This window comes from Oncorhynchus tshawytscha, linkage group LG25 (assembly GCF_018296145.1).
Source record: "Oncorhynchus tshawytscha isolate Ot180627B linkage group LG25, Otsh_v2.0, whole genome shotgun sequence".
Taxonomy (NCBI): Eukaryota; Metazoa; Chordata; class Actinopteri; order Salmoniformes; family Salmonidae; genus Oncorhynchus; species Oncorhynchus tshawytscha.
The window spans coordinates 9512853-9530402 of record NC_056453.1 but is presented as its reverse complement, the minus strand read 5'-3'; the positions used below and the strand labels follow the sequence as shown (position 1 = coordinate 9530402).

General features: G+C 42.1%; 1 protein-coding gene across 5 annotated transcripts in view; it reads right to left on the bottom strand.

Moving 5' to 3' along the window:
- The window catches only part of LOC112233713 (mucin-17), a 58127-nt gene extending 50506 nt beyond the window's left edge, over window positions 1-7621 (bottom strand). The window contains exons 1-2 of one of the 5 annotated variants that reach the window (XM_042305921.1): window positions 7017-7621; window positions 103-1961 (exon numbers count right to left, since the gene is read on the bottom strand). In XM_042305921.1, coding sequence (XP_042161855.1) covers window positions 103-1659 — 1557 coding nt within the window. In that variant the 5' untranslated portion in view covers window positions 1660-1961; window positions 7017-7621. Of the gene's footprint in view, window positions 1-102; window positions 1962-6397; window positions 6465-7016 lie in introns of those variants that run through there. The other 4 variants (XM_024401522.2, XM_042305920.1, XM_024401521.2 and 1 more) reach the window with 4 other exon arrangements.
- Between the last annotated feature and the right edge of the window lie 9929 nt (window positions 7622-17550).

The following is a 17550-nucleotide window of genomic DNA, read 5'->3' as shown; positions in this document are numbered from 1 at the left end:
ATATCAAACTCATAAATATAGCCTTCATATTAAAATGTTTAGATTTTTTTTTTTTAAATAGATCCTTTGATGTAACCACACTTAGCATTCCCCATAGCCTACCTGCTGAGAAACAGTGACCACAGCATGTTCAGAGGCATCTGCTCGTGTTTTGCATCTTCTGCTGGGTATGGCAGAGGATGGCTCCGAGGGGGCTGAAGCCACGGGGGCTGTCTTGGTCTTTGGTGGGCGAGTCCATGACGGAAGCTGGGACACAGATCTCAGTGGGGGTGGCAGTGATTTGGGATTGGAGGTGACACCTTGGGGCTGAAGGAACGTCTTCCTATAAGTGGCGAGTTTAGAGACAGCAGGTGGTTTAGCTGGTTTTGGCAGGATGCCCGAAGATAACTTTTTCCGCACATCTGAGGGTCTCTCTGGTTTCCTTAAAGCCGTAGATGTAACCATGGGAGTGGATGTGAGCAGAAAGTTGGGACAAATCTCCAGAGTATCATCCAAGGTGAAGGGGTCACCATCTCTCCCGGACGGGCCTGGTTGGGACTGTACCATATGTTCACGGACATCAACTTCAGCACTTTTTGTTGGTTTGTGGTCAGTTTGAAAAGGGGGGCGTGCATTGCCAACAATGGTCACTGGCTCAGTGGTTGCATTTACATGGGGGTTAGTTTGAAAAGTATTATTTAGAGGTTGTTTGGTACCATCATAAGTCTCTTGCTCAGTGGTTGCATTGAACTTCATAGGACGGCAAGCTTCAAAAGTGTCTTTCATTGGCCTACTAATCTCCACAGCCTCCAGCGCAGTAGTCGTGACATTGGGCTCGTTGGTCCCAGTTTTGGGCTCCAGTGTTGGTTCAACCATAAGTTCAAAGGTGACGTTGTTCACCCTCTTGTCATCACACAAGGAACCAAATGTTGACGAGGACAATGGCACCGTATAGGATGCAGACATCTCACTATCAGGGCAAATTATCTGTGTGACATTAGCATTTGAGAGACAGGAAGAGGCAACACTTGATTTTTGCACCACAACAGACACAGTAACATCGGTCGTCAGGTTCTGTACCTTATGTTCTATGGAATGCAGACTTTCTTTGCTGCCCTCGAATGCAGATATGTCATGTGTGCCCTCCAGGGAAGCTCTGGAACAGCTACTGGTTGACATAGTCTCCCTGAGAGCTGTTGGACTTCCCTGCAAACTGAGACTAAAATTAGAGCCCCTTTGCAAATCTTTATTTGCATCCTCTGGTTTAGTGAAACTCTCTTTCATAGAAATGCAAGTCTCCGGAGGTGTGTGTGACAAAGCCATTGTAGAGCTGCCAACAGTGGGCTCCACCATAAGCAAAAAGCAGGGGTCTATAGTGTCCTCAAATAAACTTTCTCCGGTGCAGTTCGGTAAAGTTTCATCTTGAATCCTGAAGATCTTTGAGGCACGTATTGGACTCAAAATTGGGGAGCAGGACTCCTGCCCGTTGAATCCCAGATGGATGGGTTTTAAAATATGGGTGAGCATGGTTATTGGGTTAGAGGACCACCGCTTGGCTCTGGGCTCCCCACTGATACCACTGTGCTGTGATGGTGTAGATGAATGGCCACTGTCTGAAAGAGGTGAAGTTTCTCCACTTATAACACTAAAGTCTGGCAGAGTCTCCATATGGAGTGACATACAGGGGACGTCTGTATTTGGCCCGGGGCAGTCAAGGTGGATAGTTGGACAATTCAGTTGCGCTGTCTGACTGGTTATCTCTGGGCTGCTTTCAGACTGAATGGGATCTTCCTTGCAAATTGGTTGCTTAACTTAGAATCAATAGGCGGAATGGGACTAATTGACACTGCTGGTGTCAATTGGGTACTTCTTTGCTCCACAGAGCCAGGTGGCAGATTCCGTGCTTTATGCTTCAAAGCAGAAACATGTTTGTGACCCCAGATATCATTGGCAGTGAGGTTCAGATTGCCCTTGTCAGTGGCCTGTAGGGTAGAAATAGAAATTCCCATAATCAAATCAATGTACAAACAAAATTAGATACGCCCAACAGGCAATGGCTGCAGCTATGACTAGGTTAAATAACTGAATATTTTATGATTTTCTATCCATCTATCTAAAACGTTCTGTGATGTTGGAAACTCTTGAACAATGCCCCCAAGGGGAACAGGTTGGTATATCAGTCAGTTCAACCATAATAGGATAGACCCAATATGGAACAAATGGGAGGAACAGGGGCTAAATGTAGAGTTTATATGGATAATCTTCAAGTTAATATTGTTAAATCTTCATAGATTAAACATATTTTCAATCTAAATAATAATCACATTACAGATCAAGCTGTAAAGCTTTTACAATACACCAATGTTTGCATTGTAGCATCTACAGATGAAACATTATGGTGTTTTAAAGGGGACTGGAAACACTAAGTAATCCTAACTAAAGATATTTATTCAATCCACTAATGTTAAACATGTGCATTTAACATAGAAACATCTCTATTTTTCAGATTCTGATCTTGAACAATGTTAACAATATGGGTAGCGTAATCTTGGCAGGATTTACCAAATGTTTTGTTTTGGCAGGGAGACAAAGTGAATGCTGCCACAGGGAGGCCCTATCGCCTCCACCAGACCTGAAAGGTTTCTCACAACTTTGACAGCTCTGCCATTGAGATAATATTAAAAGGTAAAAAACTGTATACAATTCATTTTTATAATGATAATACATTGAACAAAAATAAAACATGTAAAGTGTTGGTCCTATGTCAAAAATAATTTCTCAAATTTTGTGCACAAACTCTTTTTACGGCGCTGATAGTGAGCATTTCTCATTTGCCAAGAATCCAGGCACCTGACAGGTGTGGCACATCAAGAAGCTGATTAAACAGCATGATCATTGTCTCGGTGCACCAGATGTCTCAAGTTGAGGGAGTGTGCAATTGGCATGTTGAGTGTAATAATGTCCGCCAGAGTGGTTGCCAGAAAATGTTGTGTTAATTTCTCTACCATAAACCACCTCCAAATTTGTTTTCGAGAATTTGGCAGTACATCCAACCAGCCTCACCAACCGCAGACCATGTGTACTCACACCAGCCCAGGGCATCCGCATCCAGCTTCTTCATCTGTGGCATGGCCTGAGAACAACCACCCGGACAGCTGATGAAACTATACACAATTCCTGGAATCTGAAAATGTCCCAGTTCTTTCATGGCCTGCAAACTCACTAGACATGTCACCCATTGAGCATGTTTCGGATGCTCTGGATCGACATGTTCGACAGCGTGTGCCAGTTCCTGCAAATATCAAGCTACTTCCCACAGCAATTGAAAGGTGGGATAGCACACCACAGGCCACAATCAACAGCATGCTTAAGTCTATGCAAAGATGATGTGTCAAGCTGAATGAGGCAAATGGTGGTCACACCAGATACGGACTGGTTTTCTGATCCCAAGTCCTACATTTTTTTGTTTAAGTATCTGTGACTAATAGATGCTTATCTGCATTCCTAATCATGTGAAATCTATATATGAGCTTCTACTTTTAAAAATCCAACTTTCCAGAAACAAGTCTCTCACCGTTGCCGCTTGCTATAGACCACCTTGAGGCCACAGCTGTGCCCTGGACTCCATATGTGAATTGATTGCCCCCCCCATCCATCTTCAGAGCTCGTGCTGTTAGGTGACCTAAACTGAGACATGCTTAAAACATGAGTCTTCAATATTCGCAGGTAAGATATTTTAGGTTGTAGTTATAGGAATATTTCCCTCTATACCATTTGCCTTTCTAAGGTCTTCGACTATTGGATGACGTTACGGGCACTTTAGTATTGCCAGTGTAACAGTATAGCTTCCGTCCCTCTAGTTAGCGCACGCCAACTAGCTAGCCATTTTACTTTGGTTACACCAGCCTCATTTCGGGAGTTGATAGACTTGAAGTCATAAACACCGCAATGCTTGACGCATGAATGAAGAGCTGCTGGCAAAACGCACGAAAGTGCTGTTTGAATGAATGTGTACGCGCCTGCTTCTGCCTACCACCGCTCAATACTTGTATGCTCAGTCAGATTATATGCGACGCAGGACACGCTAGATAATATCTAGTAATATCAACAACCATGTGCAATTTCCGGTCGATTTCTCAGCCAAACATGAAGAACAAACGGAACCGTTTCGCCTACAAAAATAATCTTTTGGGGGAATTTTTTTTACTTTGGCTATCTACCTGGGAGTCTCGTGAGTGAAAACATCCAAAGTTCAAAGGTAAATGATTTAATTTGATTGCTTTTCGTGACAAGGTTGCCTGCTGCTAGCAAGGCATAATGCTATGCTATCGATAAACTTACACAAATGCTTGTCTAGCTTTGGCTGTAAAACATATTTTGAAAATCTGAGATGACAGGGTGATTAACAAAAGGTTAAGCTGTGTTCCAATATATTTCACTTGTGATTTTCATGAAAAGGAATATTTATATCCATTGCGTTATGCTAATTAGTGTCAGTTGATGACAACGGCCCCGTTCACGGGATGCGGTGTCACTAGAGGTTAACTGACTTGCCTAGTTAAATAAAGATATATATTTTTAATATCGGCGCCCAAAAATACAGATTGTTATGAAAACCTGAAATCGGCCCTAATTAAATTGGCCATTCTGATTAATCGGTCGACCTCTAATGTGGACAACTACCTAGGTGTCTGGTTAGACTAAACTCTCCTTCCATACTCACATTAAGTATCTCCAATATAGAAGAATCGGCTTCCTATTTCACAACAAAGCACCCTTCACTCATGCTGCCATACACACCCTCGTAAAACTGACTATCCTACTGATCCCTGAATTCGGCGATGTCATTTACAAAATGGCCTCCAACACACTACTCAGCAAATTGTATGCTGTCTATCACAGTACCATCCTTTTTGTCGTCACCAAAGCCCCCTATACTACCCACCACTGCGACCTGTATGCTCTCATTGGCTGGTCCTCGCTTCATACTTGTCGCCAAACCCACTGGCTCCAGGTCATCTATAAGTCTTTGCTAGGTAAAGCCCCGCTGGTCACTGGTCACCATAGCAGCACCAACCCGTAGCACATGCTCCAGCAGTTATATTTTCACTGGTCACCCCCAAAGCCAATTCCTCCATTGGCCGCCTTTCCTTCCAGTTCTTTGCTGCCTATGACTGGAACAGGTCGCAGTTGTAAATACTAACTTGTTCTCAACTAGCCTACCTGGTTAAATAAAATAAATTAGGGCCCAATGAATCTCAATTGACTGATTTCCTTAAATGAACTGTAACATCTTTGAAATTGTTGCATGTTCCGTTTATATTTTTGTTCAGTGCATTACATTTGAGTATTTTTTCTCTCCAATTGAGGAGCCTGAAATTATCACAAGTTAACAAGCAGAGTAGACAATCTGCCAAAATGAGGCAAGGTCGCTAGCTAGCTAAACTAACATTTTCTACTTGACTTAGCTCTTCTGTCATCTTGTCTTTGTTTAATGTTTTTTTGTTAACTGTACAAAATAAAATGCTTATATTGACAATTCTAAGAGCATTCGTCATTAGGTAGGCCATTATTAGCAAGAGCTAAAATGAACTGGCTAATGAGTCTAAGTAGCTAGCTCACTAGAAGAGAGGGCTGCTGCAGGATTGATAACATTTCACCAGTAAAATGTAGCTTTTAGAATGTACCTTTTAATGTGACACAACAAGTCATGTTTTCATCGGATTACTTCAAAAAGCTCCTACTGTAAGTCACCCATGCACATTCATCCACTAAAATAATTCCAGCATTCAAATAGCACCCTGTGCACCCACCACACGAATGGATAGACATTTGGTTCCAAAACGTGTAATGATATTTGGCATTTGTCTTGTAGCCTGAATTGATGTGTCCACTGCTGTCTGTGCGCGACTCGGCCATACATATGTGCCTTGGCGAAATCTTGGTGTTCTCATCAAACCACACTTTCAAGTCCATTTGCTCTTTTCATGTGCCTCTGTGCAGTGATAATAAATAATGGTGTAATAGCCTACAGCTTTCTTGGCATTTAGTTTTAATTAGTGACGCACCAAAGGACACTTATACCGATAACCTTAGCGGCCTTTTAAGCATTCCTCGTACATTTAAATAGTTGCGGACGCAGCAGTCACTACAGTACTGTCCCTGGTTCAAATCCAGGCTGTATTACAGCCAGCCATTTTTGGGAGTCCCATAGGGTGGCACAGCTTCATCCGGGTTTGGCCATCATTGCAAATAAGAATTTATTCTTAACTGACTTGCCTAGTTAAATGAAAGGTCACACACACACACACACACACACACACACACACACACACACACACACACACACACACACGTTGGCATTACGCATATCCTCATTAACAGTAAAACATAATCAAAAGCTATTTCTTTCACTTACTTGCTGTGCTATTTCGTTCCTTTGTTTAGTCGTTTCATTCACAACAAGGATTTCTTTGGAATGCCGTTTGGGTCTTTGCGTCAAAATATACAATAACGTGTCAATTAAGTTTGTTGACCAATCAGGACCTGAATATGACTGCACGTCACATACTTTAACACGTTCATACATTTTTTTACGTAGTTATTACACAATCACTCGTATTTCATATGTCACAACGATTCATCAATACATTTTTTACTGCTCTAATTAGTTTGGTAGCCAGTTTATACTAGCAATAAGGCATCTGTTGGCTTTGTGATAATTGGCCAATATACCACGGCTAAGGGCTGCATCCAGGCAATCCGCGGTGTGTCGTGATAAGAACAGCCTTTGGCGGTGGAATATTGGCAAAATACCACACCCCTCATGCCTTATAGCTTAAGTAAAATATTTGGCTAACGTTAGCAGCAGTATAGCGAACACCAAAATTAAACATTTTAACCAATTTACCATCGTCTTAGCTAGTGCAAGTGCATTTCCACGATACGGATTTGCCAACGAAAGTACCCAGGGTCTTTTGATTAAGTAGCTGGGGGGGGGGAAACTTGTAAATTAGCTAGTAAACAAACAAACTCACCCGTAGCAGACTTGCAATGTAGCCAAACCGTTGAGAATCAAAAATATCACTTCTGTTCTCATTGGATAGGACACATTCCAACCTATCGGGAAAGTGGAACTGACGATTGGTTTTGTAACAGCTGGCATGTAGACTTCCTGTTTTCGATTCCGCCTTCAAAATAAAAGCTCGCTGTAAAAACAAAATGCTATATGATCTCAGTGATAGGAAATCATCAATATATTTTAGCTGTTTCGATATTTATGGTAGTTTTGCTAACACCAGCCTCACTACGTCCTTAACTTCAGTGTCAGGAACGGCTGCTTTGTGTTAAACGAAGCCAGAGAGGTCCAACTCGGCGGAAAATCGTCTCCCTCCAGCAGGTGACGTTTTTTCATTGTTTCGCCCACCAATGTAACGAGGTTTTTTTGTATGGTCAATAAGCGTGTCGAATTTGGTGAACAAAAAAAAATGAATGGCTTATTTGCTACGCGATTTTTACTTGATCAAATATAAGTAATGCTTAAGTAATATAAGTAAAGTTGCTACGATTGTACTGATATAAGTAGGACACTTGACAACTTCTATTTTTTTTAAACACTATAACGGAGATGGCTATGCACATTCATGCCATGAGGCTTGTGACATAGCATCTCTCTCTGTTTAATACCGGCGGTTGACGTCAACAACCCTCATCGAATACTTAAAGTATTACAATAATGAGATGTATCCACTAATCCAAAGAAAGGATTGGCTGACGCTAAACAGCCCACCCTGTCGATTTGTGAACAACGACATTGTTAGGGTGGAGAGACGTGTACTTCTCAGTATATCCATATTCTTTGAGGAAGCTACGATAATGAAGGGACTTTGCCCTCAGACTTCAAGCCGGCACCCTACGCTGGTTGGATATGCCCGTTTCGAATGGAACGAATCATGAACTATTGTTTTACATAGGACCGCCCCAGCCTTTCTGGTCCCAGCCAGCACTTCCGGGACAATGCTGAATTTCCACGATACGGATTGAATTTGCTGTCCAGCAAATGAGAAGTAAACTTGTGACTGAGAAAAATAGAAATTTAACATTACCTAGTAGATAGTTTCCTTCTGCAGATGTTCCCAGGTACAGTTTTGAGAACAAATATATGCACTGTCAATCGAAAAAGTAAAGCTAAATCTTTGCAATCTAAAAAAAATCTAATATCAACCCTCAGCACTTTGATGGACGAATCCGGATTGAAAGTTAATTTAATTGAGTATGGAAAGCCAAAAGGTTCAAATCGTTGCCGACCCCCACCAGCAGTCACCAGGGGGGCACCACTACATCCAGCCAGCTCCCTGCCCCAGGGATATGGGGAGAGGGCCAGAAAGAGCTAAGGCCGACCCAGGGAGGGGGCCAATCTCCACCCATGGCCAACAGGGGGTGCCACTACATCCACCCAGCTCCCCTGCACCAGGAAAAGGGGGGAGAGGGGGGAACGACCACGGACAGGGTGCCTGACGACCCCGGACAGGGTGCCTGACGACCCCAGACAGGGTGCCTGATCTCTGCCCGCTGCCAAGGCTGCAAGGGGGCGCCACTCCATCCAGCCAGCTCCCTGCACCAGGGAGATCAGGGGAGAGGGGCAGATTGGGATGGGGACTACCCAGGGAGAGGGGGGCCAACACTCGGATGGGGGGGCGACCTCCGCCCGCGGCCACTTCATTCAAGAAGATGGGGGAGAGGGACCAGTCAGGCGGGGCCAACCCCAGGAGGGGTCCTAACCCCAGCCCACGACCACCAGGGGGTGCCACTACATTCAGCCAGTTCCTTGCACGGGCTGGGGCAACCCAGAGAGGGGGGTTATTTATTCGACAGCCTATGGGGTAATGAATGGCATTTTTGGGTTATCACCAAAAATTACTTATTTGGTATGTATAGTGTGTATGTTATCGTGTGTGTCTGTGCCAATGTTTGTGTTGCTTCACATTCCCCACTGTACCATAAGGTGTTTTTTAATCTGTTTTTTTAAATGTAATTTTACTGCTTGCGTCAGTTACTTGATGTGGAATAGAGTTCCATGTAGTCATAGCTATATGTAGTACTGTGTGCCTCCCATAGTCTGTTCTGGACTTGGACTGTGGAGAGACCTTTTCAAATCAAATTGTATTTGTCACATACACATGGTTAGCAGATGTTAATGCGAGTGTAGCGAAATGCTTGTGCTTCTAGTTCTGACAATGCAGTAATAACCAACGAGTAATCTAACCTAACAATTCCACAACAACTACATTATACACACACAAGTGTAGAGGGATAAAGAATATGTACATAAAGATATATGAATGAGTGATGGTACAGAATGGCATAGGCAAGATGCAGTAGATGGTATAGAGTACAGTATATACATATGAGATGAATAATGTAGGGTATGTAAACATATAAAAGTGGCATTGATTAAAGTGGCTAGTGATACATTTTTTACATCAATTTTCCATTATTAAAGTGGCTGGAGTTGAGTTAGTATGTTGGATGGCCTTGAGATAGAAGCTGTTTTTCAGTCTCTCGGTCCCTGCTTTGATGCACCTGTACTGACATCGCCTTCTGGATGATAGCGGGGTGAACAGGCAGTTGCTCGGGTGGTTGTTGTCCTTGATGATCTTTATGGCCTTCCTGTGACATCGGGTGGTGTAGGTGTCCTGGAGGGCAGGTAGCTTGCCCCCGGTGATGCGTTGTGCAGACCTCACTACCATCTGGAGAACCTTACAGTTGTGGGTGGAGCAGTTGCCGTACAGGCGGTGATACAGCCCGACAGGATGCTCTCGATTGTGCATCTGTAAAAGTTTGCTTTTGGTGACAAGCCAAATTTCTTCAGCCTCCTGAGGTTGAAGAGATGCTGCTGCGCCTTCTTCACCATGCTGTGGGTGGACCATTTCACTTTGTCCTTGATGTGTACGCCGAGAAACTTAAAACGTACTACCCTCTCCACTACTGTCCCGTCGATGTGGATAGGGGGGTGCTCCCTCTGCTGTTGCCTGAAGTCCATGATCATCTCCTTTGTTTTGTTGACGTTGAGTGTGAGGTTATTTTCCTGACACCACACTCCGAGGGCTCTCACCTCCTCCCTGTAGACCATCTCGTCGTTGTTGGTAATCAAGCGTACCACTGCAGTGTCGTCTGCAAACTTGATGATTGAGTTGGAGGCGTGCATGGCCACGCAGTCGTGGGTGAACAGGGAGTACAGAGGAGAGGGCTCAGATCGCACCCTTGTGGGGCCCCAGTGTTGAGGATCAGCGGGATGGAGATGTTGTTACCTTCCCTCACCACCTGGGGGCGGCTCGTCATGAAGTCCAGTACCCAGTTGCACAGGGCGGGGTCGAGACCCAGGGTCTCGAGCTTGATGACGAGTTTGGAGGGTAATATGGTGTTAAATGCTGAGCTGTAGTCGATGAATACCATTCTCACATAGGTATTCCTCTTGTCCAGATGGGTTAGGGCAGTTTGCAGTGTGGTTGCGATTGCGTCGTCTGTGGACCTATTGGGGCGGTAAGCAAATTGGAATAAAACCCAAGATTACCTGGGGTACCAATGTAAGAAATAACACGTAAAAAAAACTAAATACTGCATAGTTTCCTAGGAACGCGAAGCACGGCGGCCATCTCTGTCGGCGCCGGAAGTTACGTGGCATGTCTTGTGGGGTATGCATGGGTGTCCGAGCTGTGTGCCAGTAGTTTAGATAGACAGCTCGGTGCATTCAACATGTCAATACCTCTCATAAATAACAGTAGTGATGAAGTCAATCTCTCTTCCACTTTCAGCCAGGAGACATTGACATGCATATATTAATATTAGCTCTCTGTGTACATCCAAGGACCAGCCCTGCTGCCCTGTTCTGAGTCAATTGCTTTTTTAGGGCCTGTAGGACCTGCCTTATTGATAGTGTTGTTAACAAGGCATAGCATCGCTTTATTATAGACTGACTTCTCCCCATCTTAGCTACTACTGCATCAATATATTTAGACCATGACAGTTTTCAATTAGTGTTGCTCCAAGCAGTTTAGTCTTCTCAACTTGTTCAATTTCCACGTTATTTATTGCAATGTTTAGGGTTTAGTGAGTGTTTTGTTCCAAATACTTTGCTTTTAGTTTTAGAAATATTTAGGCCTAACCTATTTCTTGCGACCCACTCTGAAACTAACTGCAGCTCTTTGTTGAGTGTTGCAGTCATTTCAGTCGCTGTAGAAGCTGACGTGTATAGTGTTGAGTCATCCACATACATAGAAACTCTGGCTTTATTCAAAGTCAGTAGCATGTCGTTAGTCAAAATTGAAAAAAGCAATGGGTCTAAACAGCTGCCCTGGGGAATTTCTGATTCTAACTGGATTATATTTGATAGGCTTCCATTAAAGAACACCCTCTGTGTTCTGTTAGACAAGTAAGTCTTTATCCACATTATAGCAGGGGGTGTAAAGCCATAACACATGTTTTTCCAGCAGCAGACGATGATCAATATTGTCAAAAGCTGCCCTGAAGTCTAACAAGACAGGCCCCACAATCATTTTATCATCAATTTCTCTCAGTCATTTGTGTAAGTGCTGTGGTTGTTGAGTGTTTTTTCCTATAAGCATGCTGAAATTCTGTTGTCAATTTGTTTACTGTAAAATAGCGTTGTATCTTGTCAAACACAATTTTTTCCAGAAGTTTACAAAGGGTTGATAACAGGCTGATTGGTTGGCTATTTGAGACAGTAAAGGGTGCTTTACTATTCTTGGGTAGCGGAATGGCTTTAGCTTCCCTCCAGGCCTGAGGGCACATGCTCTCTAGTAGGCTTAAATTGAAGATGTGGCAAATAAGGAGTGGCAATATCGTCTGCTATTATCCTCAGTCATTTTCCATCGAGATTGTCAGACCCTGGTGGCTGGTCATTGTTGACAGACAACAATTATTTTTTGGACTCTTCCACACGGACTTTCTGGAATTCAAAAGTACAATTCTTGTCCTTCATAATTTGGTCCGATATACTTGGATGTGTAGTGCCAGCATTTGTTGCTGGCATGTCATCCATAAGTTTGCTTATCTTGCCAATGAAAAAGTCATTAAAGTAGTTTGCAATATCAGTGGGCTTTGTGATGAATGAGCCATCTGATTCAATGAATGTAGGAGCCGAGTTGGCTTTTTTTCCCAAAATTTCATTTAAGGTGCCCCAAAGCTTTTTCCTATCATTTTTTGTATAATTTATCTTTGTTTCATAGTGTTTTTACTTTTTTATTTAGTTTAGTCACATGATTTCTTAATTTGTAGTATGTTTGACAATCAGTTGGGCTGGCAGACTTAATTGCCATACCTTTTGCCTCATCCCTCTCAATCATACAATTTTTCAATTCCTCATCAATCCAAGGGGATTTAACAGTTTTTACAGTAATTTTCTTAATGGGTGCGTGCTTATTAGTAATTGGAATAAGTAGTTTCATAAATGCGTCAAGTGCGTCTGGTTGTTCCTCATTACACACCACAGACCAGCAAATATTCTTTACATCAACATATGAATCACTACAAAACGTATTGTATATACTATATTAGGCCCAGCCTTTGGAACTTTGGTTTTCCTAGATATGGCTATTATATTGTGATCACTACATCCTATGGATTTGGAGACATCTTTTAAAGCAAATATCTGCAGCGTTAGTAAAAATGTGATCAATACATGTTGATGATTTAATTCCTGTGCTGTTTGTAACTACCCTGCTGGTGGACTGACAACCTGATCCAGGTTGCAGGCACTGGTTACAGTTTGAAGTTTTTTCCTGAGTGGGCAGCTTGATGATAGCCAGTCAATATTGATATCACCCAGAAAATATACTTCTCTCTTGATATCACATACATTATCAAGCCTTTCACACATATTACCCAGATACTGACTGTTAGACCAGACAGGAGAGAATTACAGTAACCAAGCCTGCTTGTAATAAAAGCATGGACGGGTCTCTCTGTATCAGCCTGAGATAGAAATGGACAGACCTTGGCAATGTTCCTCGGGTGGTAAAAAGCTATTTTGGTCACATTCGTAATGTGTGATTCGAAATTGAGTTCAGAATCTAAAATGACACCCACAGTTGAAGTCGGAAGTTTACATACACTTAGGTTGGAGTCATTAAAAATAGTTTTTCAACCACTCCACAAATTTCTTGTAAACAAACTATAGTTTTGGTAAGTCGGTTAGGACATCTACTTTGTGCATGACACAAGTAATTTTTCCAAAAATTGTTTACAGACAGATTATTTCACTTATAATTCACTGTATCACAATTCCAGGGGGTCAGAAGTTGACTGTGTTTTTAAACAGCTTGGAAAATCCCTGAAAATGATGTCATGGCTTTAGAAGCTTCTGATAGGCTAATTGACATAATTTGAGTCAATTGGAGTTGTGCCTGTGGATGTATTTCAAGGCCTACCTTCAAACTCTGTGCCTCTTTGCTTGACATAATTGGAAAATCAAAAGAATCAAAAGAAAAAAATTGGAGACCTCCACAAGTCTGGTTCATCCTTGAGAGCAATTTCCAAACGCCTGAAGGTACCACGTTCATCTGTACAAACAATAATACGCAAGTATAAACACCATGGGACCACGCAGCCGCCATACCGCTCAGAACAGAGACGCGTTCTGTCTCCTAGAGATGAACATACTTTGGTGAAAAAAGTGCAAATCAATCCCAGAACAACAGCAAAGGACCTTGTGAAGATGCTGGAGGAAACAGGTACAAAGGTATCTATATCCACAGTAAAACAAGTCCTATATCGACATAACCTGAAAGGCCGCTTAGCAAGAAGCTACTGCTCCAAAACCACCATAAAAAAGCCAGACTATGGTGTGCAACTGCCCATGGGGACACAGATTGTTATTTTTGGAGAAATGGTCTGATGAAACAAAAACAGAACTGTTTGGCCATAATGACCATTGTTATGTTTGGAGGAAAAAGGGGGAGGCTTGCAAGCCAAAGAACACCATCCCAAACGTGAAGCACGGGGGTGGCAGCATCATGTTGTGGGGGTGCTTTGCTGCAGGAGGGACTGGTGCACTTCACAAAATATATGGCATCATGAGGGGGGGAAATTATGTGGATATATTGAAGCAACTTCTCAAGACATCAGTCATGAAGTTAAAACTTGGTCGCAAATGGGTCTTCCAAATGGACAATGACCCCAAGCATACTTCCAAAGTTGTGGAAAATGACTTGAGGACAACAAAGTCTAGGTATTGGAGTGGCCATCACAAAGCCCTGACCTCGATCCTATAGAAAATTTGTGGGCAGAACTGAAAAACCGTGTGCGAGCAAGGAGGCCTACACACCTGACTCAGTTACACCAGCTCTGTCATGAGGAATGGGACAAAATTCACCCAACTTATTGTGGGAAGCTTGTGGAAGGCTACCCAAAATGTTTTACTCAAGTTAAACAATTTAAATGCAATGCTACCAAATACTAATTTAGTGTATGTAAACTTCTGACTCACTGGGAATGTGATGAAGAAATAAAAGCTGAAATAAATCATTCTCGCTACTATTATTCTGACATTTCACATTCTTAAAATAAAGTTGGGATCCTAACTGACCTAAAAACAGGGAATATTTACTGGGATTAAATGTCAGGAATTGTGGAAAAACTGAGTTTAAATGTATTTGGCTAAGGTGCATGTAAACTTCCGACTTATGTTAGCACAGCTGAAAACTGTCGCTCTGATTAAAGAAGCAATAACACTGGCCTTCTTTAGACTAGTTGTGTGTCTGGAGCATCAGCATTTGTGGGTTCGATTACAGGCTCAAAATGGCCAGAAACAAAGGACTTTCTTCTGAAACTCATCAGTCTATTCTTGTTCTGAGAAATCAAGCCTATTCCGTGCGAGAAATTTCCAAGAAACTGAAGATCTCGTACAAGGCTGTGCACTACTCCCTTCACAGAACAGAGCAAATGGGCTCTAACCAGAATAGAAAGAGGAGTGGGAGGCCCCCGTGCACAACTGAGCAAGAAAACAAGTACATTAGAGTGTCTAGTTTGAGAAACAGATGCCTCACAAGTCCTCAACTGGCAGCTTCATTAAATAGTACCTACAAAACATAGTAGTACCCGCAAAAGTCTCAATGAAGAGGTGACTCCGGGATGCTGGCCTTCTAGGCAAAGTGGCAAAGAAAAAGCCATATCTCAGACTGGCCAATAAAAAATATATATTAAGATTGGCAAAAGAACACATACACTGGACAGAGGAAGATTGAAAAAAAGGTGTTATGGACAGACGAATCTAAGTTTGAGGTGCTCGGATCACAAAGAAGAACATCCATGAGACGCAGAAAAAATTAAAAGATGCTGGAGGAGTGCTTGACGCCATCTGTCAAGCATGATGGAGGCAATGTGATGGTCTAGGGGTGCTTTGGTGGTGGTAAAGTGTGAGATTTGAACAGGGTAAAAGGGATCTTGAAGTAGGAAGGCTATCACTCCATTTTGCAACACCATACCCTGTGGACGGTGCTTAATTGAAGCCAATTTCCTTATACAACAGGACAATGACCCAAAGAACTATTTAGAGAAGAAGCAGTCAGCTGGTATTCTGTTTTCTTACGTGACCGTATGGTACGTAAAAAATCCTAGTCTTCTTTCGAACAACTTCAGCAGGTTATCTGAGTGTATATCAAGTTGAGAAAGACATTTGGACTGGAGTGGGGTTGTGGTGATTCTCTTAAACTCAGCATTGATCTGAAAATAGTAATGAAACAAATTAGATTAAAAACTGCAGAAAGGAAAATAGACCGGAGGTGATCAACCAAGCAGCAAACTAGAGGGTTCTCTATAGGGAGAGAAATAACTAGGCAGTCAGCACAAATGATGATAACTCTAAATAAGGCTCACTTGTGTGTCAAGCTGAGGGAAAATAATATTCTACTTTCACCAACAAATCCCAAATAACATACCCAATAGATCAACAATAAGACAAGCATGGCTAATTTATCTCAATGACTTCAAAGAGTGCAGGCCATCTTGCCATGAAGTCCTCTACCATGGGTGCGTCACGGACAACTTCATGTCTCCTGTATGCAAACACCTTCTCAATTTTGAACTTTACTGTTGCTCTGTTGTTCCTTTTCTTCACATCAGACAGTAGAGCTTTCCGCATGTCCTCGAGGCTCTCTTCTGTTTCTCCTGAGGGATATGTGGGGCAAAAGTTCACTTTTGTATGTACTGTATATGGGTAACGGACAGTACGGCCGTAATATGGGTGCTTTAACTTGTAATTATGCAAAAATTGGGACCTAATTGACACCAATTCTGAACACTCCTTACATTTCCACAACACTGAAGAAAGGAGAACAGAAATACTATAAGACCTAAAGACTGACATTCAGAGCTATTTTTGGGGGGGTATTAAAACAACGTCTAACAATACTCACCAACACTATACAGCCTTTGAATGGGTAGACAAAGCAGCACAAATGTAGTAGACAAACATCATGGACCTGTAAATATACATTTTGTTCATTACATTATTATTTTTTTCATTTGATTCAATTATGTATAGATTTATGCATCCACTCATGTACATATGTTGAATGATTTTTATTTTTGTCAAATCATTTTAAATGTATTGATAAATGTACACCCATAATATAAAGTAACACTGTTCAAGTGCTAAAATGAACTCCACATCCCATTTCAATAAATCTATGTCACCTTTGCACCACGTTTTACAACATGGGGGCAGCCATGAGCAAACTGTTAAACTGCATGAAAGCACCACTCATAGGTTTAGGTGTATAATCATTAGATCTAAACATGTAATGAAAATAAATATCTGTTTTGATGCAAACTTTTAATTTTTTTTTACTTTTACCTCGCAAGAAAAAAAAATGCCGCACGAAATGCTGCTGCAAAGTGATTGCAGACGATGTCGTGCACAAGCACCAAAGCATTAGTTAGCTAGCAAGTTGGCTAGCATGGTTGCTAGCTCAAGCGGTGTTCACTCCTCAGAAACCTTAATTAGTTCTTGGCTTCGTAAATTCAAAGTTTTTGACCAATAGGTAAATATCATGGTGTTTCGCCAACTAACTTTACCTCCTTGCAAAATGTTCATCTTGACCTAGTCCTGTTTTACTGTTCATAGAAGCTAGCAACATCGTCTTTTACCTTTTAGCTGCTGTGCCAATATGTTTCAGACTCAAGAGCACAAGATGAGGATATGGAGCAATCACTAATAACGTTACTGCTTACAATTCTGACTACAACCACACAGACAAACGTAAATCAGTCACCATCAATCACTTCTCCGCGCCAGCGTTCTTTCTGGAAGATTCTTCTCTTGTGCTGTTTGAATTGTTCCTCATTATTCATCATAATTTAGCTTTATTGGTTCACACTCCCCCTAAATGAGGTTGCATTGATTGTGATTTGTGTTGCATTGATTGCAAGCAATTAAATTGTGTTGAGAGGAGAAACAAAACATGTTTGAGTAAATCACACAATGTTTTCGTAAATCTGACAGCCCACCTTGTCCCGTTTTTTCAGTGTACTCATTCAAGGGTTCTTCTTTAT